Below are 25,488 nucleotides of genomic sequence, written 5' to 3'. Positions count from 1 at the left end.
AACATTCTAACCTACAAAAATACTGAATAATTAAAAAAATACAATTCATTACTACTGAAAACAAATTATTAGAGAGCTGTTCGTGTATTCAAATTTCAATATCTATGTTCAAATACCATTATAGAAATTTTCTAGTCCAGAATTTATTTATATTTATCAAATACGAATAGCAATCGTCTGACAAATTCTGTAGAATATTCTTATAGTAATCCCCCTCTTTTATCAAAACGTTAAAGCTCTTATAAACCTATTTTAGTTATTGTTTTGTCCTTTTCTTTTGCAGTATATTCTTAATTTGAAAGAAAGGGACAGGTTTTAGTTTTTATGAATAAAGGGGGGACTCTCATTAATTATGCACGTATTTTTAGCTATATTTCTTTTTTGGAAATATTTCCAAATAAAAATGTAATAAAAACAAACCCTACATTTATGTCAAAGTAGTGTAGTGTACAAAAAAATAAATAGGAATAATTGCAAAGAATCACTGGCTATCTTTGTGATGTTAATATTTATAAACAAAAAGTTAGAAAATATGATTGCCTAAATGGACTTTGCCCATTAAGGAGCAAAAAAGCGTTATTTTAATAAATCATTACATTAATACAATAGGTTATATATCTATATATGTCGACACTAACACATTTATTTGGTCGTTATAAGGGTATAATATAATATCTAAGTTACCATCGAGTCCGTTTAGTTCGTTTGTGTTTAAGCTTGACATTTGTAGTCATGTTTGCTCAGTCCATTTCTGAAAACAAAAATGTCTCATTAAAATAAAATACTGCTTAAAATAAAAAAAAAAAGTAAATTTAACTAATTTATTTGTTCACCGTACTAGTAAAACCGCGTGGTTCCGGCATAGAATATACCACGCCTTCCTTTCCCGTGCGTGTCGTAAAAGGCGACTAAGGGAACGTAATGGTAGAGGGATGGGCAGCAGCGTCCTCAAAATATCACCAAACATTTACCAGAGGGAGACTTTGTACGAAAGTCGATTGTTTGGGTACCTCTGTCCGTGTTTCAACCGTGAAGCAGTTGTGTTTGCATAGCTATGTTTCAGTTTGAAGGGTGGGATATGGCGTGAATTTACTGGGTACAGAGGAATAACACCCGAGTCCTCAGGAATGGCAACGCATGGGGATACCCCCCATGCGTTACAACATACAACAAAAATATTATAAAGAAAGAATTGTTTGTTTGTAATGATTAAAATAAAAACTGTTCAACCCTTTTAAAAAAAAATCGTTTATAGAAAACTATCAGTCAGTAACATAGGCTACATCTTATTTAAAAATAATCGTGATTCTTACTAAAATTACAATAATGTAACTCAAAGTAAAAAAGTAAAAAATGTGTCTATTAAAGCTAATATAAAATACTAATGCACCTTTCTATCGTTCCGTGCGACGCCGGGTCGTAACACTAGTAAATAAATTAGTGATGGGACTCGAATTGATTTTCACTCGAGTGACTCGAGTAGTTTTTATATTACTTGCACTCGAGTTAAATTTTTGACAACTCGAGTTTCGAGTGACTCGAGGCGACTCGAATTACGAGTGACTCGAGTTGACTCGTACCACTCGAGTGGTTTATACCGAGCGGAGTAAGAAATTCAAATTGTGACAAGTTTACCCGCTGTAGCAGGAAACTTTTAAGAGAGAAAATTCTTCCTGATGCTTATGCCGCACGCACTATAATTGTAGATATTCAACATTTAGTTGAATATACGGCTGCTACAAAAGATTTATGGACTTCTGACAATAATAAAGCATACCTAACTATTACAATACATTTTATTTATAATTTAAAATTTGACGTAAATGATTTATGAGAGTATTTTGAAGCAAAACTTTCGGAACGTACTTCAAATTAAACATCATTAGCCTCGGCTATTATCATGACGAAACAATACAATTTTTTTTTTGAGAAAATGAAAACTCGTATTCTATGTAAAATTAATATTATTTTATTCGTTTTAAAATTTTGGTCACTCGAGTTTTATATTCCGAGTGACTCGAGTCAATAAAAATCACTCGAGTTTTATCTTCACTCGAGTCGCATTCGAGTGAGTAAGTTATCAGTACCGAGTGACTCGAGTGAAAAAAAAATCACTCGAGTCCCATCACTAAAATAAATAAACTTGATATAGTTACGTGAGCTGCGCGGCGTGCGAGGCGGCAGCGGAGGCGGAGGCGGAGGCGGAGGCGGGCGCGGGCTGCACGAGCGGCGCCAGTCGCTCCGTGAAGCGCGCGAAGTTGCGCTCCAGCTCGCGCTGGTACTCGCGCTGGTCGCTGCCGATCAGGTTCTTGTTCTTCTTCAGCGCGTCGTGGCATCTGCAGATATCGGGATTCATCTCATTCACCACATTATCTGTTCACTGCTGAACATAGGTCTCCCCCCCCCCCCCCCCATAGACTGCCAAAACGGTCCTGAGCCACCTGCATCTACTAACTTCCTGCAACCAGACTTTTGTTCCGGGAAAATAAAATAGAATGGTAATATAAGCACTATATTTTATTTTAATAGAACTTTATTTTAATAGATGTAAGAATGTACTTTAAAATTAAATGAAAAATTAACTTAAAGTTAATTTTTCATTACACACACACACATGCACACACACACACACGCGCACACGCGACGCGCACGCGCGCACGTACGCACGCACGCACGCACACACACAACACACACATATCTGTCACGCCTGTCTCCCATTAGGGTAGGCAGAAACAATAGAACGCCAAATATCTTGAATTCTGTAAAAAACACCACTTCCTCCCACTCGAAAAGCGCAGAAATATCGCTGATATTGCATATCTGATGAGGATAGCTTCCGCTGAGGTTGGTTGTCCTGAACTACTACAAAAATTAAAACTACATGTACCAATTAAGTCTAGAAGGCATAATTCAGGCAGGCGGGGTTACCATACCATTATCACCCATAAAAAAAAAAAAACTCCTTATATAGACATTTAAAAATGCTTATATTTAAGTTTACTTGATAAATAATATTTCTATTCGATTCTTACTTTTTGGAGAAATCTTTGAAGGCGAGCCTCAGTTTATTGGTGAGCCGCGTCGGAGGCTGCGTGCCGTCCGCCACGGGCCCCAGGAATACCTGTTTACATTAATATACAGTGTGAAATCGAAATCATGAACAGCAGTAAAATTAATCATACTGTATCATAAATAAACATGACTTGTTAAACGAGAAGCAATTTAAGTGTCTAAGATTTATTCTTGTCTATCCGAAGGTTGTGTCTGGAACTGACAAAACCACCCATTGTTTTTATTTCTTGTAATTTGTTTATGTCTACAATACGGTATTAGTGTAATATTTCGAAGGGAACAATAAAAATGTATCTATCTAGAATTATTATCTTGTATGTTTATATACATAAATATATACATATTTATTTTTGTATGTGTGAGTATACAAATGTGTTATTTTTTTTGATGGGTGAAAATGGTATGGTAACCCCGCCTGCGCTAACGGGATACGCTGACGGAGCACCAGTAATCGCGGTAAGATACTGACGACCATGTAGATTTGATGGTGTTGCCAAGTTTTGTTTTTATATTTAATTGAATTTTGTAATAAAGAATATGTAATTGTAAATTTAATTTATTATATTAGTTATATTATGACATTTATATGCATATAATTTGTAGTCAATGTTGTGTACGCCTGCTATGGGTATGCATATCAGCATGCTACATAAGAAATGTTATTTTAATTTATGTATAATATGTATACTATAATACTGTTGGTGTGCCTAATTCGAAATAAATAAATAAATGATAGTTTCCAGGGGGAACCGCGAGGAGGTCGACCTGGTTGGGTGTATTGCTAGCAATGGGATTCTCAGTCTCCATTACTAACAATCCATTTCCCCCCATACAAATGTGTGTGTATATGTACATATATGTATATGTTAGTATCTATACAATAGTGCGTCATCTACCCACTCAAGGGTTATTTGGAAGAGATTGCTTAAATGTTTTGTACTTATTATTTTTGTTAATGGTACAATAAAATTATTACCTCTTTCAAGGAAAGGTTAAAATCACATTTTCTTTCCCTTGAGTAATATATTTTTTTGGTATTTTTCTAATTGAACTGTCAAATCTTAAAATCATTAAACGTAAGTTTCTAATGTAAGTAGTATATTCATTTATTTTATTTAACATTTATTATATAAGTAAGTAGGTATTATATGTATTTATAGTGTATGTATTTATGTAATATTTTATTATATATTTTAATATTTTATTTAACTGTATATTTGTTTATGTATTAATAGTTGTAGCACTTCAGCTGCCCCCTAACGAAATGCTTTCTCACTGTATCGGGTTGACTGGAAGAGATCTCTGTCAGAGATAAGTCCACCCTTGCTCACAACATTTGCAAATACATTATTTTATATGTAACTTACAAGTGCAATAAAGAATATATATAAAATGTAAATAAATACCTTTTCAGATTATAAATAAAATTGGTACATATTCAAAAGGAAGAGATATACGTGCCTGAGCCAGTTCCAGCGGCCCCTGGTTGACGGTGGTCCCTATGCAGCCTTGCACGACCATCTGCAGCATCTTGGGGTCGGCCGGCTCCTGGTTGGTGGCGGCAGCTAGCTCGTTTATCTGTCACGTTATTTGTGTATTGGGTGTTAAACTGGATAGCACAAAGATTTACGCTATTTATGCATTTTTGTCAAGACTTTATTTTTTTTATACAACTTAGAATGGCAAACAAGCCGACGGCTCTCATGAGGAAAAATGGTAACCGTCGCCTATAGACATAAGCAGTACCATGGACATAAGAGTATACTGTTTCGCCCATGATACCCCCCATGCGCTGCCATTCCTGAGGACTCAGATATTATTTCTCTGTACCCTGTAAATTTACGCCATATCCCACCCTTGAAACCAAAACACAGGTATGGAAACACAACTGCTTTACGGTTGAAACATAATAAAGAATGGCAACATTGCTAATGTCTGACAATTTTAAAGACAATTCTGCATTTTTTAAATACACAATCGGGACTTAACGCGATAAAAAATCTTTTACAGGTAAATAAAGTCGACGTGGCGAAGACGCCGCTCACTTCAGTCCTGTCGTGAGCGCGACATGGTGCAATCCACATCGAAACGTCGGCAATGAAGAAGCAGGTAGATACTATTTACCTGTAAAAGCTTTTTCATCGCATTAAGTTTCGACTGTGTATTTAAATATATGTACAAACACGAAAGTTTGTAATTAATATTGTACTTTTCAATGTTTTTGTCTGATTATTTAAAAAGTGTTTTGCTATCAGACTAGAATATTAATAATAGAATATGTTGCCATATAAATATCATTATCGTTTCAGCCACTATTCGTTCACTGCTGGACATAAGCCCATCCCCATAGACTGCCAATGTTGTATCCATATGGTATTTAGGATAAAATAAGATTAAATTCATAATAAAACACAGTATTAAAATAATTGGTGTGCGCGGGTGGCGTACCTTCTTCTGTATGTCCTCGATGGCGACCTCTAGCGGCGAGAGCACGAGGTGCGCGCGCTGCACGACGTGCAGGCGCGTCTTGAGGTAGGGGAAGTGCTGCGCCGTCGTGAGCACGGTCTTGCGCTTGCACTGCTCGGCCAGCGAGCCGTGCGCGCGCCCGCCCGCCGTAAACGGCGTCGCGAACATGAACCGCTCTGCGCACGCGCATACACATACACATACACATACACATACACATACACTCACTCTGCACTGCTCGGCCAGCGAGCCGTGCGCGCGCCCGCCCGCCGTGAACGGCGTCGCGAACATGAACCGCTCTGCGCACGCGCATACACATACACATACACATACACTCACTCACTCACTCTGCACTGCTCGGCCAGCGAGCCGTGCGCGCGCCCGCCCGCCGTGAACGGCGTCGCGAACATGAACCGCTCTGTGCACGCGCATACACATACACATACACATACACATACACATACACTCACTCTGCACTGCTCGGCCAGCGAGCCGTGCGCGCGCCCGCCCGCCGTGAACGGCGTCGCGAACATGAACCGCTCTGTGCACGCGCATACACAAACACATACACATACACTCACTCTGCACTGCTCGGCCAGCGAGCCGTGCGCGCGCCCGCCCGCCGTGAACGGCGTCGCGAACATGAACCGCTCTGCGCACGCGCATACACATACACATACACATACACTCACTCTGCACTGCTCGGCCAGCGAGCCGTGCGCGCGCCCGCCCGCCGTGAACGGCGTCGCGAACATGAACCGCTCTGCGCACGCGCATACACATACACATACACTCACTCTGCACTGTTGGACTTCGAGCCGCCCAAAAAGTACGGAAGCATAACACCATAATCCTCAGAAATGGCAAAACACGATGGGTGTCTTGAGCACCACAGCGCATTCTGTTTTTTTTTTATTCAACTTAGAATGACAAACAAGCTGACGGCCCATTTGATGGAAAGTGGTAGCCGTCGCCTATAGACATGAGCAGTACCATGGACATAACAGAGTATACTGTTTCACCCATGATGCCCCCCATGCGTTGCCATTCCTAAGGACTCAGGTGTTATTCCTCTGAATATTCATGGTACTATTCATATTTATAAACAACAGTTACCACTTTTCATAAATCCCTTTGCGATATTCAATCGCATATTGATATTGCATTTCAATATCTGGTATATTAGAATAGAATGTATGATACATACATCAAGTTTGGTATTGCCCACACCAGGTTGAATATCTATCATCATTTCAACTATTATCCGTCCACTGCTGGACATAGGCCTCTCCCATAGACTGCCGGTGTGGTACAAATATGGTAACATTCTCTCCAATTTAAATTGAATATTTATATTTTTAATAAAAAAAAAAGTCTACCAAGTCCAATATATCTGTGCATTTGGGTTCTTCAGTCATATATTGGTCAGCCGATATCTAAATACCATATTATACAAATCAATATATATATATTCATTCAGGGTAAATAAATAGATATCGTATCTATATAACGATACATATCGGTGATGTGCACTAAATTAATGAAGTGAATACGAATGCTGACTGCGACTGACTTATGTTGTAGTTGCGCTCGTAGTGCGTGGCGCGCTTGCGCAGCTCGTGCGGCTCGAAGTACGGCTCCACGTACGTGATCTGTATGTACGCCTTGCCCGGGTCCAGCGTGCTCGTGTCCACCGTGTTCGAGTCCTTTATTATCACCACGTTCTCCGGCCCGAAACGTTGCCCGTAGAAGTTCTGTGAACACACATAATACAAATACGTTATCATAATTGTTATAGTATTACCATTTTATGTTTCGACATCATCATTTCAGCCATTATCCGTCCACTGCTGGACATAGACCTCTTCCATAGACTGCCGATGTGGTACAAATATGGTATCATCACTACATAATATAAAATAAAGTCGCTGTCGCTGTCTGTCCGTCCCTATGTATGCTTAAATCTACGCAACGGATTTTGATAAATTTTGATAATAATATAGTAGATAATAAAAATATACCCGAGGGAGACTTTGTACAAAAGTCGATTGCTTGGGTACCTCTGTCCCATTCGTGTTTCAACCGTGAAGCAGTTGTGTTTGCATAGCTGTGTTTCGGTTTGAAGGGTGGGATATGGCGTGAATTTACTGGGTACAGAGGAATAACACCTGAGTCCTCAGGAATGGCAACGCATGGGGGGTATCATGGGCGAAACAGTATACTCTGTTATGTCCATAGTACTGCTCATGTCTATAGGCGACGGTTACCACTTTCCATCAGGTGGGCCGTCAGCTTGTTTGCCATTCTAAGATGTATAAAAAAAAAGTAGAGAATCACTGATAATTTTAAAGGTTTCTAATGTGATGTGATGTAATGTGCACCCGTGCGAAGCCGGGGCGGGTCGCTAGTTTAGAATAAAATAAGATTAAAATAATACAGAACTCAACAGATTTTTTTTTTGATAGATGATAATGGAATGGTAACCTCGTCTGCTAACGGTATACACTGACAGGACTCCAGTGAGAGATGACAGGTGAGAATGTAAAAGCAGGCCAGTTAGCCCATCGTGATGAATGCACCTGGAATTCAGTGCAAAGGTGTCCAGGGGGGACAACGTGGAATTCGACGTGACAGGGTATATTGCTAGCAAAGCTAAAAATCAATCGAGTCATAATTTGAAAATTTGCTGACAAAAAGTTGACACGTTTCTGAGGCTCGATGGTGTATGTATATAAAGGTTTTTTTTTCTTTACAACACAGGGGGCAAACGAGCATGCGGCTCACCTGATGGTAAGTGACTACCGCTGCCCATGATCACCCGCAACACCAACGGCATTGCAGGTGTGCTGCCGGCCTTTTAAAAAGGAATATGCACTTTTCTTAAAGGTTATGAGTTGAGGGTAGTGGGTACCTCGAGGCGGCTGAATATCTCGGGCAGCTTGGTGAGCGCGTGCTCCTTGTAGACGAATTCCTCGCCGTCCAGGTCGCCGAAGCGGCTGCCGTAGAACGACACGCGGAAGTACGTGCCGAACACGCGCTTGCCGTGCAGCTGGTCGATGCGGGTGAACGCCTCGTTCAGCTTGCTGCAGTGCATCATCATCGTTATTATTAAATAGGCTTTATAATAGGAACTATCTTACTTAAATGTATGGCATGGTAAGCCCGCCCGCGCGGGGGGAAGGGATTTTTTTTTATGCGTGAAAATGGCATGGTAACCCCGCCTGCGCCATCGGTATACATTGGTAAGGCACCAGTGATAGAAAATAGGTGAGGATAAAAGCAGGTCAGTTAGCCCATCGTGACAAATCCACAAGAATTAACCACGATGGTTTCCAGGGGGAACCGCGTGGAGATCGACCTGATAGGGTGTATTGATAACAATGGGGACTAAACTCCCCATGACTAACAATCCCTTCCCCCGGGGGGATTGCTAGGGTCTAGCTACCTTGCTAGTAATATGCCCTATTAGGTTGACCTCTATTAGGTTTATATTAGTATTATATTAGGTTGGCAGGCGGGTTGGCGGGTTGGTTGGTTTACTTCTAAACATGGCTACCAAGGAGGTAACTAATACAAGGTTTTATTTAAATTTCGAACTGGTTTATAAATAGAAAGCTGTTTATTGAAATATATAAAAAAATAAAGGAACATTATGGCGCGTGAAAAATTATTATTGTTCGTTATTCGTTATTGAACTTAAAAAGTAAAATTGTGTTTTTGATTTCCGCGCATTGTTTGAGAAAAGTACTAACAAGCCTTGGCCACAACTAGGCATTGATGGACTCACGTATGTGTGCCTCGGCAACACCTCGACCCACATTTTTACGTTCGTCCATCAATGCCTCAGTTGCTGGCCGCTGCAGTAATGTACTATTTTCTCAGATACATGCGGGCAGCGGCTGGCAAAAGTTGTATGAAAATCGCATATCTGTCGTGTTTTGCGGCCAGATAAATTACTATGTAAGCTCATATCTGTCCTGTAATTTAAAAATGGAATGACCTTTTACTTTGAAACATGGCTACCAAAGAAGTAACTAATAAAAGGTTTTATTAAAATTTCGAACTGGTTTGCAAATAGAAGCTGTTTATTGAAAAAAAAAAAAAAACAAAGGAACATTATGGCGCGTGAAAAATTATTATTGTTCGTTATTCGTTATTGAACTTAAAAAGTAAAATTGTGTTTTTGATTTCCGCGCATTGTTTGAGAAAAGTACTATACAAGCCTTGGCCACAACTAGGCATTGATGGACTCACGTATGTGTGCCTTGGCTATGCCTCGGCCTACATTTGCACGGTCGTCCATCAATGCCTTCTAAAACATCAAACTAACTATACCTATGTTTACGTAAATAAATGATTGAAACAAGAGAATAAATTCAGAGTACCCAAAGGTTAATTCTTATTTTTTTCTTGTTTACACTTTCTTTACAATTTTCAATTTTTTACAATTTCTAATGCAGTACATGGAAAGTCTCGTACTTGTGTATGTTGGCGAGTTTCTTGTAGTCGCGGTGCTCCTCCGCGATGGGTATGAGCACCTTGTACACTTCGTTGACCGCCTCATACATGCCGGCTGTCATCAGCTCGCTCGCCGCGTGCTCCAGCAGCGCCTGCGCACAACATACCTCGTACATTGCCATTACCAACTTATTTCATCTTACAATTCTATATATGTTTTTTAGAATAAGTAGACAATTTTTAGCTTTGGTGAAATAAATTATATTCTCTCGTCGAGCGCGTTGTGCGTGACGCGCTGCAGCAGGCGGCAGGCGGCAGGCGGCAGGCGGCAGGCGGCAGGCGGCAGGCGGCAGGCGGCAGGCGGCAGGCGGCGGCTGCAGCGCTGCCGGGGGCGGTACCTGCAGCTCGAGGTGCGTGAGGTGGTGGTGCAGCGTGTCGGCGCAGCTCTCGTCGAGCGCGTTGTGCGTGACGCGCTGCAGCAGGCGGCAGGCGGCAGGCGGCAGGCGGCAGGCGGCAGGCGGCAGGCGGCAGGCGGCAGGCGGCGGCTGCAGCGCTGCCGGGGGCGGTACCTGCAGCTCGAGGTGCGTGAGGTGGTGGTGCAGCGTGTCGGCGCAGCTCTCGTCGAGCGCGTTGTGCGTGACGCGCTGCAGCAGGCGGCAGGCGGCAGGCGGCAGGCGGCAGGCGGCAGGCGGCAGGCGGCAGGCGGCGGCTGCAGCGCTGCCGGGGGCGGTACCTGCAGCTCGAGGTGCGTGAGGTGGTGGTGCAGCGTGTCGGCGCAGCTCTCGTCGAGCGCGTTGTGCGTGACGCGCTGCAGCAGGCGGCAGGCGGCAGGCGGCAGGCGGCAGGCGGCAGGCGGCAGGCGGCAGGCGGCAGGCCGGGGCAGGCGGTACCTGCAGGTGCGCAGCGTGTCGGCGCAGCTCTCGTCGAGCGCGTTGTGCGTGACGCGCTGCAGCAGGCGGCAGGCGGCAGGCGGCAGGCGGCAGGCGGCGGCTGCAGCCTTAGGTGCAGCGTGTCGGCGCAGCTCTCGTCGAGCGCGTTGCACGCGCTGCAGCAGGCGGCAGGCGGCAGGCGGCAGGCGGCAGGCAGGCGGCGAGGTGCGTATGTGTCGGCGCAGCTCTCGTCGAGCGCGTTGTGCGTGACGCGCTGCAGCAGGCGGCAGGCGGCAGGCGGCAGGCGGCAGGCGGCAGGCGGCAGGCGGCAGGCGGCAGGCGGCGGCTGCAGCGCTGCCGGGGGCGGTTGCAGCTCGAGGTGCGTGAGGTGGTGGTGCAGCGTGTCGGCGCAGCTCTCGTCGAGCGCGTTGTGCGTGACGCGCTGCAGCAGGCGGCAGGCGGCAGGCGGCAGGCGGCAGGCGGCAGGCGGCAGGCGGCAGGCGGCGGCTGCAGCGCTGCCGGGGGCGGTACCTGCAGCTCGAGGTGCGTGAGGTGGTGGTGCAGCGTGTCGGCGCAGCTCTCGTCGAGCGCGTTGTGCTGACGCGCTGCAGCAGGCGGCAGGCGGCAGGCGGCAGGCGGCAGGCGGCAGGCGGCAGGCGGCAGGCGGCGGCGGCTCGAGCGCGTTGTGCGTGACGCGCTGCCGGGGGCGGTACCTGCAGCTCGAGGTGCGTGAGGTGGTGGTGCAGCGCTCTCGTCGAGCGCGGCGCGCTGCAGCAGGCAGGCGGCAGGCGGCAGGCGGCAGGCGGCAGGCGGCAGGCGGCGGCTGCAGCGCTGCCGGGGGCGGTACCTGCAGCTCGAGGTGCGTGAGGTGGTGGTGCAGCGTGTCGGCGCAGCTCTCGTCGAGCGCGTTGTGCGTGACGCGCTGCAGCAGGCGGCAGGCGGCAGGCGGCAGGCGGCAGGCGGCAGGCGGCAGGCGGCAGGCGGCGGCTGCAGCGCTGCCGGGGGCGGTACCTGCAGCTCGAGGTGCGTGAGGTGGTGGTGCAGCGTGTCGGCGCAGCTCTCGTCGAGCGCGTCGCGCGCAGCAGGCGGCAGGCGGCAGGCGGCAGGCGGCAGGCTCGTCGGTGGTGCAGCGGCGTTGTGCGCTGCAGCAGGCGGCAGGCGGCACGCAGCTGCAGGCGGCAGGTGCAGGCGGCAGGCGTGAGGTGGTGGTGCAGCGTGTCGGCAGGCGGCAGGCGGCAGGCGGCGGCGGCAGGCGGCTGCAGGCGGCAGGGGCGGGGGGCGGTACCTGCAGCTCGAGGTGCGTGAGGTGGTGGTGCAGCGTGTCGGCGCAGCAGCGTGTCGGCGCAGGTCGTGCGTGACTCGTCGAGCGCGTTGTGCGGTGACGCGCTGCAGCAGGCGGCAGGCGGCGCTCTCGTCGGCACGCGCGGCAGGCGGCAGGCGGCAGGCGGCAGGCGGCAGGCGGCAGGCGGCGGCGGCTGCAGCGCTGCCGGGGGCGGTCAGCTCGAGGTGCGCAGCGTGTCGGCGCAGCTCTCGTCGAGCGCGTTGTGCGTGACGCGCTGCAGCAGGCGGCAGGCGGCAGGCGGCAGGCGGCAGGCGGCAGGCGGCAGGCGGCAGGCGGCGGCTGCAGCGCTGCCGGGGGCGGTACCTGCAGCTCGAGGTGCGTGAGGTGGTGGTGCAGCGTGTCGGCGCAGCTCTCGTCGAGCGCGTTGTGCGTGACGCGCTGCAGCAGGCGGCAGGCGGCAGGCGGCAGGCGGCAGGCGGCGGCTGCAGGCTGCCGGGGGCGGTACCTGCAGCTCGAGGTGCGTGAGGTGGTGGTGCATCGGCGCAGCCTTGCAGCGTGTCGGCGCAGCTCTCGTCGAGCGCGTTGTGCGTGACGCGCTGCAGCAGGCGGCAGGCGGCAGGCGGCAGGCGGCAGGCGGCAGGCGGCAGGCGGCAGGCGGCAGCAGCGCTGCCGCCTGCAGCTCGAGGTGCGTGAGGTGGTGGTGCAGCGTGTCGGCGCAGCTCTCGTCGAGCGCGTTGTGCGTGACGCGCTGCAGGCGGCAGGCGGCAGGCGGCAGGCGGCGGCTGCAGCGCTGCCGGGGGCGGTACCTGCAGCTCGAGGTGCGTGAGGTGGTGGTGCAGCGTGTCAAGCGGTTGTGCGTACGCGCTGCAGGCGGCAGGCGGCAAAAGGCGGCAGGCGTTATGGTTGTCGGCGCAGCTCTCGTCGAGCGCGTTGTGCGTGACGCGCTGCAGCGCGGCAGGCGGCAGGCGGCAGGCGGCATTCGAGGTGCAAGCGTTGCGTGACGCGCTGCAGCAGGCGGCAGGCGGCAGGCGGCAGGCGGCAGGCGGCAGGCGGCAGGCTTTAGCGCGTTGTGCGTGACGCGCTGCAGCAGGGCGGCGCCGCGGCCGCCGGCGCCCAGCTGCTCGGCCACCAGCGCTGCACCGTGCACCAGGCACATGCCCGCCTCCGCGTGGTTCGACCGCTGACACGACACAATACAAAATTACATATATTTTTTAAAGAATTCCTCATCAAGTCTTTGGGGCCTCATTTACTGCTTGCATAGAGTGAAACACATATCGGGCATTTTAAAGATACGTCGGCATAAAAAATCGTTGATGAAAATTTTTACGGACGTGTTTTTGAGTTTAAGGGAGTTCTTGATTACGCCAATTTACTGTACAATTTTCAAAATTCATAATTTCTATATTACGTGTATAAACATCCTCCGAAAACGTTTTATTTTGATTATAATATAAACTCTTAAATACAGTAGAGACGGTCGTTACCTCCATATGTTTCTGCGCCATATTATTGAGCCACGTGAGCCTCAGATCGGGGCTGTGTTGGTAGCCGCGCGCGATCCGGTACATCAAGTCGAGCAGCATCTCCGGATCCTCTTGGAACTCCTTCATTTTCACCGTATCAGAGAGGATCATGTGCAGGTTGAATACGAGATCCTTTACCTGGGCAGAAATAGGAGACAGGTTTATAAAGTGCCAGAGTTTCTTTTATCTAGAAATTATGAAATAGGTATCAAAATATCAATATAACCCAGCCTCTAATGACTTGTCATTTGAGGTTTTAGTTCAGACAGATTAGGAAAATAAAAAAAATATGAAACCATTGTTTTCACCATTATACTTACTTGCTCTGGGAAAGAAGTGTCTTGCAGGTCGGTATCGTGCTCGGCATACACGAGGATGGTTTTGAGGGCACGTCGCAGCGACTCCTCGCTGAAGGTGGTAGATGTGCCGACCAGGGATGAGAGTGACATTGTCACTTGCATCTTTACACGGCTGAAGTTCTGCACGAAGTACAATCAAATATTACTACACGATTGTCCAAAAAAACAAGGGTAATGTTTTCAGAGATCATGCATAAGAGTTCTACTAAAGCTTGAACAGTTTCAGATGTATGAAGTATCGTTAGAAATTTTACGTTATCCCCAGTGAAAGCAGCTATATATTTTGTAAATCGACTTATTTCTAGCAGTGAAATTGTTTTAACTGATGAACCAAAACGTACTTATTTTAAATACAAAATCGAGATTCAACGCGATGTAAAAGCCTTTACAGTGACCACGACGTGGTGCAATCAACGTCGAAACGTCGCCAATAAAGAAGTATGTATGTAGGTACTAGTCACCGGTAAAGGCTTCTACATCGTGTTAAGTTCCGATTGTGTTTTTAAAATATGTGTAAACAATGAAAATTTTAAAATTACCAAAATGTACTGTTTTAATGGGTGAAAATGGCATGGTAATCCCGCCTGCGCTATCGGTATGCCCTGGCGGGGTACCAGTGAGAGGTAAGAGGTGAGGATGAAAAGGCAGGTCAGTTAGCTCACGTGACGAAATCAACGATAAACTAGTCACGATAGTTTCCAGGAGGAACCGCGTGGAGGTCGTACTGATGGGGTACATTGATAGCAATCCCCCAACAAAATGCACTTGTTCAGACAGAGTAACAATGTGTGATAATGTGGATAGCATTTCAAGGCTAGTAATAGTTTGCAGGCGTGACTCACGTTGCCGAGCTGGTAGTGCTGGCGCATGAGCGCGTAGAGCGCGGCGGCGGCGTGCGCGCGCGGCGGCGCGGCGGGCGCGGCGCAGTGCCGCAGCAGCACGCGGCACGTGCCCGACTCCTCGCCGCAGCACGACCAGCCCAGCTGCCGACAGACCACGTCAGTCACGGCACACGTATACATTATTGTTCCACTCCTCCAATTACACAATTTCTAACCATGATTAATCGCTAAATAATCAACATTGGATCTGGATTTGAATTTACATGGAAGTCAGTGTAAGGTCCTTTATGGAAGTCAGTGTAAGGTCAGTAAAATTTAATTAAAATTATTTTCTTGATTAATTTATGTTTCTTTATTTCGATGGTTTATGGGAAGCTGCTATAAAATCCTTCAAACAACACTTGAAAAGGGTTCTTTAACAGGGTCATTAGTTAGAAGAGTTTTAAACTTTGTTTTATTCAAGTATGAAATTTCCATATAAAATTTTCCATCGACTATTTACGCATCTTTCGAACAAGCTCATCCCAAATCATAGCCCAAAGCAAAGGCGTCACCAATGTTTTAAATATAATATAAACATTTGCGAGTAGAGCTTACACTTACCTTGAGTATGAGCGCGCGTACAGATGCAAACATGTGTTGCAGCACGGTAGTACTTTGATTACGCTGCAGGGCACGTAGCAACACTTGCAAGGCTGCACTGCACACGCTCTGCCCACACTCCAGGCTGCTGCACGTCTGCGCGAAGACCATCACAAAGAAATAAATGGTTACAAATTGAAGAATAGCAATCGCTAACGCAAGAATGTACGCGTAATCCACTATTTCGGGGAATATAACTACGTACACTGCTGAACATAGGCTTCCCTCACAAGGGGGTTTCTGCCAGTCATGCCATACTTTACAGGCTTTTTTAAATTTAATCAGAGGAAATACCTGAATAACGTCAGAAGGTAACCCATTAAATATTCTTTGTGTCATAAATGAGACGTTATTTTTTTATACAGCGTCAATGAACTTTTTGGGACAAGTAGTTTATTTATTCTCTGTGTCTTGACTTGTGCCTTTATGTCCCCATGTGTTATGAATAGCCATGGGCATTTGGGAGACACCGCTCTATGGTTTTTTTTTTTTAATGGGTGAAAATGGTGTGGTAACCCCGCCTGCGCTAACAGGATACTCTGGCGGGGCACCAGTGAAGGAAGAGATGAGAATGAAAACAGGCCAGTTAGCCCATCATGATGAATTCATCAGGAATTATCCATGATAGTTTCCAGGGAGAACCGCGAGGAGGTCGACCTGGTTGGGTATATTGCTAGCAATGGGATTCTCAGTCTCCATTACTAACAATCTTTTTCCTCCCACCGCTCTATGGTTAGTGTCGTTCCCGCCAGGCGGTGGCGGCGGTACCTGCACGATGGTCTCGAGCGCGTGCAGCAGCGTGAGCGCGACCTCGGCGGCGAGTGCGGCGGCCAGGTCGGCGGGCGGCCGCGGCGCCGCGCCGCCGCCCGCCTCGCGAGCGCCGCCACGAACCCATTCCTTGCGCCAGCGCTCGCGCCGGCATCCGCCTGACAACGGAATCGCTTTGTTTTTTTACACAACTTAGAATGGCAAACAATCTGACGGTCCACCTGATGGAAAGTGGTAACCGTCGCCAATACACATGAGCAGTACCATGGACATAACAGAGTATACTGTTACGCCCATGACACCCCTCATACGTTGCCATTCCTGAGGACTCGGGTGTTATTCCTCTGTACCCAGTAAATTCACGCCATATCCCACCCTTCAAACCGAAAAACAGTCATGCAAACACAACTGCTTCAAGGTTGAAACACGAATAGGGCAGAGGTACCCAAGCAATCGACTTTTGTACAAAGTCTCTCGTTCACAATCTATTTATTAGTGTGGTCCATTCTGAGGTGCCATTCCTTTAAACAGTATACTCTATTACATCCATGGTACTGCTCATGTCTGTTGTACATTTATTATTGTTATTATCTATGCTTTGCTTGAGCGAGGGCAACACTAGGGAGGCGGCTATGTTGTAGAGAATAAAAGCAGCCGTCAAAAGTACGACCCGGTCTTTTACTGATATTTCAGTAGTAATATAGTGAACCCGAATACATATTCAAAAATGTCTACAGGCGACGGTTACCACTTTTCATCAAGTGGGCCGTCAGCTTGTTTTTATTTGATATTTTAATTTGGATATTACAACGAAATTTTGATTAAAAATTAATTTTGTTTATATTTGTTAATTTTGTTTATATTTGTTTAATTTTGTTTAATTTAGTATTTTATTTTGTGCAAATTCTATTGGCTACCAAATTACTATTTAAGTATATAATTATGTATTATTTTAGCTGTTTGTTTGCCTTAAATAAATAAATAAATCTCTATTGAAAGCATCAATATGTATTTTCACCAATAAGTAACATTGTAACAGATTTATGTTACAATTATTATAATTTTAATATATGACGGTCCGTAAAACAGTAATTTAAAGGAAGGACACCTTAGAATCGGCCCCAGTATTGCATTTATTAATTCTAATTCGCTGCAACGATTCTTATTACATATCATCCCAAAAAAATTTTTTTTAAACAAAATATGAGTGTCCTTGTTTGAGCGAACGTTGACTCAAGATATTTTAAAATTTATTATTTGATTTCAACACTATAATTACTTACATCGTAAAGCAATATTTCTATTGAAAGTATATTATTAAGAAACAATGATCGTAATTATTATTATACTATTTTACGTTACATTATCGATCATAGACTAAAATAATGCACATTCATAGATTATAAATCATATACATAAATTTTATGAAATACCTTTACGCCTCATGATAAAGTCATTCCGTGCCGACCCTTGGCCGAGTATGACGTCCTCGAGCTTGGATTTTATGTCTGTAGTCTTTCGTACATTCTGCTGAGCACACTTCATGATCTCCTTTCGGCCCTTTAAACATCAAATTGCTAATATAAACGCATTATCTATTAAGAAATATAAGGTGGTCACGGTGTAAAAAAATGGATTTCAAAGTGGCAGTATATTGGATTGTAAAAAACTACGATTTTTTTCTTTTTTCGGTCGTCCCCGATCCTTTGGTCACCTGTATGTCTTTCAAAGGTATTATTAATATTTATATTACTTGTTATTGTTACAGTTACTGTTCTCTGTTTAAAATGGTTTAATAGCAAATTATTCAAATGGTTGACTTATAAATATAATAATAATAAAACTATTAACAAATACAGGGTTACACTGTTACATATTTTTTGCCCTAGCTTACAAATTAGGGTAACCTGTGCCTTGTAAGCCAGTTCCTTCCAACACACAAGACCTAATACTTTATATTTGTACATGCAGAATTAACAATATTAAGCTACAAACATAATAAACATGATGAAAAATAAGGAAAAAATAAGAAATTATTGTTTAACTAGAAGTCAAATGTTTTATTCCATTAATGATAACTTTAAATTTAAAATGAATGACATATTTTAATGAATTTTTCCAATTTAATTTATTAATGCACTTATTAAAATGAATAAAATGTTAATGCATAATATAATAAACTGTCAATTGATAAATAAATATAAGACAAATATAATTTTATGAGTTATATATATAAAAATATTGCGTGCCAAACTGGCTGATCGTGCGAGCCTATCGTCATTGATTCTATCTTATTATGTTCGACATTCCCAGCAAATAAATATAATTAGAATTGTATCGGTTGGTCCCCTTTTTTTTTTGATGGATGATAATGGAATGGTACCCTCGCCAGCGCTATCGGTATACACCGGCGGGGCACCAGTGAGGGATGATAGGTGAGGATGAAAAAGCAGATCAGTTAGCCCATCGTGATGAATTCAATGATAAATTAGTCATGATGGATTCCAGGGGGAACCGCGTGGAGGTTGATATATATTTTTTATACAGCTTAGAATGGTAAACAAGCTGACGACCTACCCGATGGAAAGTGGCAATCGTCGCCTATAGACATGAGCAGTACCATGGACATAACAGAGTATACTGTTTCGCCCATGATACCCCCCATGCGTTGCCATTCTTGAGGACTCAGATGTTATTTCTCTGTACCCTGTAAATTCACTTTCACATCCCACCGTTCAAACTGAAATACAGCAGTGCAAACACAACTGGTTCACAGTTAAAACACGGACAGAGGTGTCCAAGCAAACGACTTTTGTACAAAGTCTCCCTTTGGCAAAAGGTATTGAATTACTATCATTCTCTATTACTAACAATCCCATCCCCGCTGTTGGTCCCGTGGGCTACTAGTACCTTTTTTTTTAATGTCTGGAAAATGCTTTATGCAGACCCATACACCTTGTGGGGGGTGAATAGGTACTGTGGGAATCCCCCCATAAGGTGGGAGTGTACCCACCAAAAACCCGACGATATACCCTCGACGTGCCATATGTCGGAGATATGGGTTCGCTTTCGCATTTACCACATCTCCGACGGCAGCGACCCGCCCCCTGATGGTAAGAGCAGGTCTCCTCTCTCAAGATAGGGTGGCTGGCGTGCTCACCCTACCAGTCGGGGGATGCGCCGGTATACTAGCACATCCCCCAGGGAGAGCTAATAGCTGCTAGTACCTTGTACTCGTGGCAGCGGAAGCCGAGGTCGAGCAGCGCCAGCAGCGCCCGCAGGCGGCGCGGCGGCAGCTCGGCCACGGCGGCCGCCAGCGCGCCGCGCTCCGTGCTCTTCAGCAGCCACACCAGGCACATCACCAGGTTGCGGCTCGTCTCGCTGTTCAGCGGCGCGCGCCCGGCCTGCAACAATGCACTGCTTGAATCAACGAGTACACTTTATTTGCATTATACAATGTAGGAAATAGGCAACACAATTTACAAACACAACGATACAATTGTATAAGTACAGTGAGGCGGTCTTATTGCTGAGAGCAATCTTTTCAAGACAATCTAAGGTAATGGACTAATTGTTAATATATATATATATATATATATATATATATATATACATGTTTGAAAGAGATTTCATGAAATTTCATTGGTTTTCATGAAATCCGGAGCTAGTTACAAAGAAATGAGATGAGCTAAGAAAGTCGATTAAAGTAAGCGGCATATTAGAACGATCAGATGTTCGGAGATCACGTGCTGGTCAGTAAAATATTGCATTAATGCAGACGAAGTCGTGGATAAAAGCTAGTTATATAATTTGAAACAAACCGCGAAAGATCGGCTGTTGCCACGCCTGGCAGATGGATGGATGGCAACCGTCATTAGGTTTTAGAGATGTTTTAAAAAGAACGCTGGTGTCCATCTTTCGCCCTCCCTTAGTCGCTTCTTACGACACCCATGGAAAAGGAAGGGATGGCAAATTTTATGTTGGGACCTAGGGACCTAAGGGATGATCATTGGCGTATTTTCAGTCCATGAAATGGGAGGATCATGTACAGTTTAAAGCAACAGGTAAAAATTGTTGAATACGACTGACCTGCTTGACCTCTGCTTTTGTGGGTGGCGTTGAGTAAAAATTCTCAAATTGACTGATCTCGCTGTCAAATTGTAGTATGTCTGTAACAAAGAAATATAATAAATAACACAATCTTTCACCATCATTTTTATTCAAATGGACTTGTTTATAATCATTTTTAAATTGACATTTTTTTAATCCACTGTTACATCTATCTTGCATGGGAAATGTAAGATCTTTGATATAAACTAAAAATAGGAATGGCCCCAGGATAGACCCTTGAGGTACATCCATTCGCAGCAGCGGCCTGTTAGATACCTTATTATTTAATTCAACGACAATTGATAATGAAAGCTGTACTGCGTATGTGTATTATCATTCAGTTTGGAAATACATCTTATGTAAACTGAAGTGTTTGTGCAGTGTGGAGGAAGAGAGGGGTGCGTGTTTGTGTACATGTGTGTGCGCGCGTGTGTTTATGTGCATATTGTTAGAGTAGATAACCTCAATGGTAAAAATATTAATTCTTTTTATTATTGACAGTCTACTGAAGTTGGCTAGTCTACTAATAAAAAACTTGAAGACCGATCTCTTTTTTCTGTTGTATATTATTTTATTTAGCTTTGTCCAACACATATATGTGTGTGCGTGCGCGAGCACTTGTTTGCGCGTGTGTGTACGCGTGCGTGCGTTTGTATGCGTGCGTGCGTGTGTACGCGTGCGTGCGTGCGTGCGTGTGCACGCGTGTGCATGCGTGCGTGCGCGTGTGTAGTGCGTGTGCGTGTGGCGGCGTACCGTGGTGCGGCGCGGGCCCGCGGTGCAGGTGCGGCTGCGCGTCCAGCAGCAGGCCGAGCAGCGGCGCGTAGAGCGCGGCGAGGCGCGCGCGCGCCTCCGCGCCGCCCAGCCGCGGGTCCGCGTCGTGCGCCGCCAGCTGCGCCAGCGCCGCGCCCGCCGCGCTCGCCTGCAGCGCCGGGCTCCTGCACACCACCACCACCGCCACCACTCGTTACGCTTTTTACCTTTCACTTGCAATCGTAAACGAGTGATTTACCCACGTCTAAGATAACAATAGTCGTCACGTATACACATGGACAGGATGAAGCAAACTATTCTGTTTCTATTCATATGTGGAACTCTTTCTTTGATATCAAATAATTATAATTATTTGAAAAATGATTTCTACAAATGGTCTTAAACAATAATAGTGCTACACATTTCGCCTCAGTAATTTTTAGTGTTAAAACTACTGTGAATGGTCTTTTACTTCGAGCTACCAAGGAGGTAACTAATAAAAGGTTTTATTTAAATTTCGAACTGATTTACAAATAGAAAACTGTTTATTGAAAAAAATAAAAAAACAAAAGAACATTATGGCGCGTGAAAAATTATTATTGTTCATTATTCGTCATTGAACTCAAAAAGTAAAATTGTGTTTTTGATTTCCGCGCATTGTTTGAGAAAAGTACTATACGAGCCTTGGCCACAACTAGGCATTGATGGACTTACGTATGTGTGTCTCGGCTACGCCTCGGCCCACATTTGCACGTTCGTCCATCAATGCCTCAGTTGCTGACCGCTGCAGTAATGTACTATAAATACATCCTAGAAACAGGGTTGCTGTAATAAATAAATGTAACTAATTAAAAAAAAAAAGGGGGGGTACTGACTGCAACTCGAGTGCGTTAGCGAGCTCGGTAAGCAGCAGGCCGGCGAGGTAGTGCCGCGAGCGGAACTCGTGGCTGAGCTGGTGGTGCGGAGCGCTAGAATGCGACGCGAGCGAGTGCGACGACGGCGCCGGCGACACTGAGCCGCTGCCAGCGCCGCCCGCCCCTCCCACCCCTCCCGCCGCCACCGGCAGGTTCAGCGACACGTAGTGCTCGTGCGAGCAGATTATACGCAGGAACGCGAGCTGCACAACGATTCCAAATTTAAAATTCCCGCCACTGACAATCAGCGTCATATTCGATAGAACATGGCGTATAGCTGAGGGATATCATTTTAGTGCTTTTACTTTGTGTTTATTTTTGTTTATTGTTAAATGTTTTTTTATGTGTGAAATTAAGCAATAAATAAATATTTCTTTCAAAAATTCATTCTTGATAGAGTAAGACTAAGATAGAAAAATAAACTTGTATAAGCATATATTATGTGGGTATTACGAGTATAAGATATGTTGGTATGCCACAATGTCATCAGTGTCATTCATTCCTTGAATAAATGCTAAAGGTATAGATGTCATTCATTGCTATTCTTTCTTAAAATTCTCCAGTAGCTGTATCAAACAAGACAGTATAAAACTATTTTCATAAATATAAGTACAGTTAAAAATTGGATTTTGTATTTTTTTTTATACAACTTAGAATGACAAACAAGCTGACAGCCCACCTGATGTAAAATGGTAACCGTCGCCTATAGACATGAGCAGTACCATGGACATAACAGAGTATACTGTTTCGCCCATGATACCCCCCATGCGTTGCCATTCCTTAGGACTCAGGTGTTATTCCTCTGTACCCAGTAAATTCACGCCATATCCCACCCTTCAAACTGAAACACAGCCATGCAAACACAACTGCTTCACGGTTGAAACACGAAAGGGACAGAGGTACCTAAGCAATCGACTTTTGTACAAAGTGTCCCTCTGGTATTCTGTATATACCAGATATAATATACCATAGGATTTTGTTTCGAGTTTTCCTTCTTTTATTTCTATATCACTGTATGTGTTTATTTAGCAGCCTATTACGACATTCCAAGGTTGAATATTATTAGTAAATTATTTAAATTATTTGCTATACAACACGTACCTTGTACTGTACGAGCGGCACTGCGTCCGGTAGGGAAGCTATCTTCGCACACATTTGCTTGTAGTAGCTTCGGATCAGGTTGAACACGTACCCACGGTCCATAATGCTCAGCAGATCGAACAAGAAGAATGCCAAGCTATTGTTTAAGCTCTGTGTAAGTCTGCTGTTCTTTCCGTATCTGTGGTACAATAAGTTACATTTATTTTTAATTTTATAATCAAAATACTGGTAAGAGACTATCATGAACGCTTTCAATACATCGTTTAAATACGAGGCACCAGGGGGAGAAGGGATTGTTAGTAATGGGGATTTGCAACCTCATTGCTAGCAATAAACCTATTAGGTCGACCTCCACGCGGTTCCCCCTGGAAACCATCATGATTGATTCGTTGTTGAATTTGTCAGGATGGGCTCACTGACCTGCTTCATTCTCACCTGTCATCCCTCACTGGTGCCCCACCGGTGTGTACCGATAGCGCAGGCGGGGTTGCCATTCCATTATCATCCATTAAAAAAATACGAGGCACCATTCGGGTGTTGCTACTCCTTTGTCATATTTTAAATCACAATATCTAGTAAAATAACTATATATCTTCAATCTAGAATAGCATGAAAGCTCTGCTAGATTAACTGAAGAATTATTCAGCGAAAAAGAAGGACACATGCAAATGATTTAAAACAATAATTTCTATTTTCTTCTGGTGTATCACAAGGCTCTATGTTAGGTCCTTAATGATATATAAATGAAATATATGACGAAATCGTGCCACCGATAAAACTTTGTAATTACTCCTCTCCACTCAAAGGTTGCCTGGAAGAGATCGCTTTTAGCGATAAGGTCGCCCATTGTTTTCTCATTGTGATTATTTCTTATAATTGTTTGTATCTATAATAAGTTTACTACTGTAATCTTTATAGCAATAAAGAGTATCTATCTAAATGATTTATGTCATACCACTGTCACATTGTCAATTACTAATCATTAGATATATTGACTGAAAGACATTTAAAATATTTTATCTGAAATAATATATCTTTGATTGAGCAGAATCTGTTTCGTTATTTTGTAAGCTACTATAGCATCTGGTCTAACTTGGAGATGATCTCGGCGGTGATGTTGTTGACGAGGGTGGTGAGGTCATCGGTGAACTGGTCCGGGAAGCGTGCCTTCCTCGGCGCCTCGTGCGCCCCGCTCCAGTACAGGTACTCCACCATTGACTTTACCATCAGTTCGAACAGAGCCCTGCGGAGGGAAGGAAATGTTTATATTGAGGTTGCTAGTCCTTATGCTAATAATATCGAGTATACTGTTAGCCCAACTAATATACACATAATAATTCTAATGAATTCAAGACGCGAAGGTCCTGAATCGATTTCACCCTGACGACATTAATAAATTATCAACCACAAGAAAACTGCATGGATTCAGTATAGTTTACCAGGAGTTGTGCATGGCGAGATCCCTGGTGGCACCGCTCGCGACCACCCACTGCAGTGCCAGTTCCTCGTGCAGGATTTTGCAGGATCCGTCGCTCATGACTGTACAGTACGAAAGCTATATTACTAATTACATCATGATGAAAATAGTGTATGTGGTGTGTATCTCTCTCTCTCTCTCTCTGTGTGTGTGTCTGACTGTGTGTGTGTGTGTGTGTCTCACTCTCTATGTGCGTGTGTCTCTGTGTATATGTGTGTCTCTGTCTGTATCACTGTGTGTATGTGTGTGTGTGTACGTGTGTGCGTGTATGTATGTGTGTCTGTGTGTGCGTGGGCGTGTGTGTGTGTGTATACGTCACGTCACCTGAGGGAGGCAGCGGCAGGCCGATGTCGCGGTCGGCGAGGCTGGGCCGCGGCGCGGTGCACTGGTACTGTATATACGTGCTGAGCAGCGCGCTCCGCCCGTGCCGGTCGCAGCCGGCGCCCTCGTTCATGTTCTGCAATGTGGCAACCATACGAGATACACTATTACAATGCTACTGTATATAGGACCACGTCAACTCTGTGCGCGGCATTTTTTTTTTAAAGGATGATAATGGAATGGCAACCCCGCCTGCGCTATTGGTATACACTGGCGGGGTACCAGTGATAGATGACTGATGAGGATGAAAGCAGGTCAGTTAGCCCATCCTGACGAATTTAACTAAAATTAGTCACCGTGATCTCAGTGAAGATGTGCGCGAGGCAGGTGAAGACGTCCTGCGCGATGTTGAGCGTGTGTCCGGCGAGCGCGGGCGGCGCCACCAGCAATCGCAGCAGCTTGTCCAGCACCACCGGCAGGTAGCGCGCCAGCACCTCCACGTTCGCCGTCGGCAGCTCCGATATGCTATCG

At 45.2% G+C, this 25,488-nt stretch overlaps 1 protein-coding gene across 1 annotated transcript in view; it reads right to left on the bottom strand.

Moving 5' to 3' along the window:
- Positions 1 to 73: 73 nt before the first annotated feature.
- Positions 74 to 25,488, bottom strand: part of LOC113513975 (dedicator of cytokinesis protein 7) — a 43,375-nt gene continuing 17,960 nt past the window's right edge. Inside the window, exons 16-40 of the mRNA XM_052901896.1 lie at positions 25,314 to 25,482; positions 24,961 to 25,093; positions 24,599 to 24,698; positions 24,253 to 24,402; positions 23,160 to 23,337; positions 22,020 to 22,261; positions 21,148 to 21,329; positions 20,374 to 20,453; positions 19,512 to 19,688; positions 17,718 to 17,844; positions 16,285 to 16,442; positions 15,478 to 15,612; positions 14,875 to 15,015; positions 13,994 to 14,152; positions 13,635 to 13,811; positions 13,226 to 13,327; positions 12,511 to 12,585; positions 10,018 to 10,148; positions 8,450 to 8,621; positions 7,112 to 7,292; positions 5,521 to 5,714; positions 4,534 to 4,650; positions 3,033 to 3,121; positions 2,157 to 2,336; positions 74 to 751 (exon numbers count right to left, since the gene is read on the bottom strand). Of these exons, the coding sequence (XP_052757856.1) occupies positions 712 to 751; positions 2,157 to 2,336; positions 3,033 to 3,121; positions 4,534 to 4,650; positions 5,521 to 5,714; positions 7,112 to 7,292; positions 8,450 to 8,621; positions 10,018 to 10,148; positions 12,511 to 12,585; positions 13,226 to 13,327; positions 13,635 to 13,811; positions 13,994 to 14,152; positions 14,875 to 15,015; positions 15,478 to 15,612; positions 16,285 to 16,442; positions 17,718 to 17,844; positions 19,512 to 19,688; positions 20,374 to 20,453; positions 21,148 to 21,329; positions 22,020 to 22,261; positions 23,160 to 23,337; positions 24,253 to 24,402; positions 24,599 to 24,698; positions 24,961 to 25,093; positions 25,314 to 25,482 (3,589 nt within the window). The 3' untranslated portion in view covers positions 74 to 711. The remainder of the gene's footprint in view (positions 752 to 2,156; positions 2,337 to 3,032; positions 3,122 to 4,533; positions 4,651 to 5,520; positions 5,715 to 7,111; positions 7,293 to 8,449; positions 8,622 to 10,017; positions 10,149 to 12,510; positions 12,586 to 13,225; positions 13,328 to 13,634; positions 13,812 to 13,993; positions 14,153 to 14,874; positions 15,016 to 15,477; positions 15,613 to 16,284; positions 16,443 to 17,717; positions 17,845 to 19,511; positions 19,689 to 20,373; positions 20,454 to 21,147; positions 21,330 to 22,019; positions 22,262 to 23,159; positions 23,338 to 24,252; positions 24,403 to 24,598; positions 24,699 to 24,960; positions 25,094 to 25,313; positions 25,483 to 25,488) is intronic.

Source organism: Galleria mellonella, unplaced genomic scaffold, assembly GCF_026898425.1.
Source record: "Galleria mellonella isolate WM207_F2 unplaced genomic scaffold, CSIRO_AGI_GalMel_v1 utg83, whole genome shotgun sequence".
Taxonomy (NCBI): domain Eukaryota; kingdom Metazoa; phylum Arthropoda; class Insecta; order Lepidoptera; family Pyralidae; genus Galleria; species Galleria mellonella.
The sequence above is the reverse complement of the archived record's forward strand: the minus strand, read 5'-3'. Positions and strand labels throughout refer to the sequence as shown.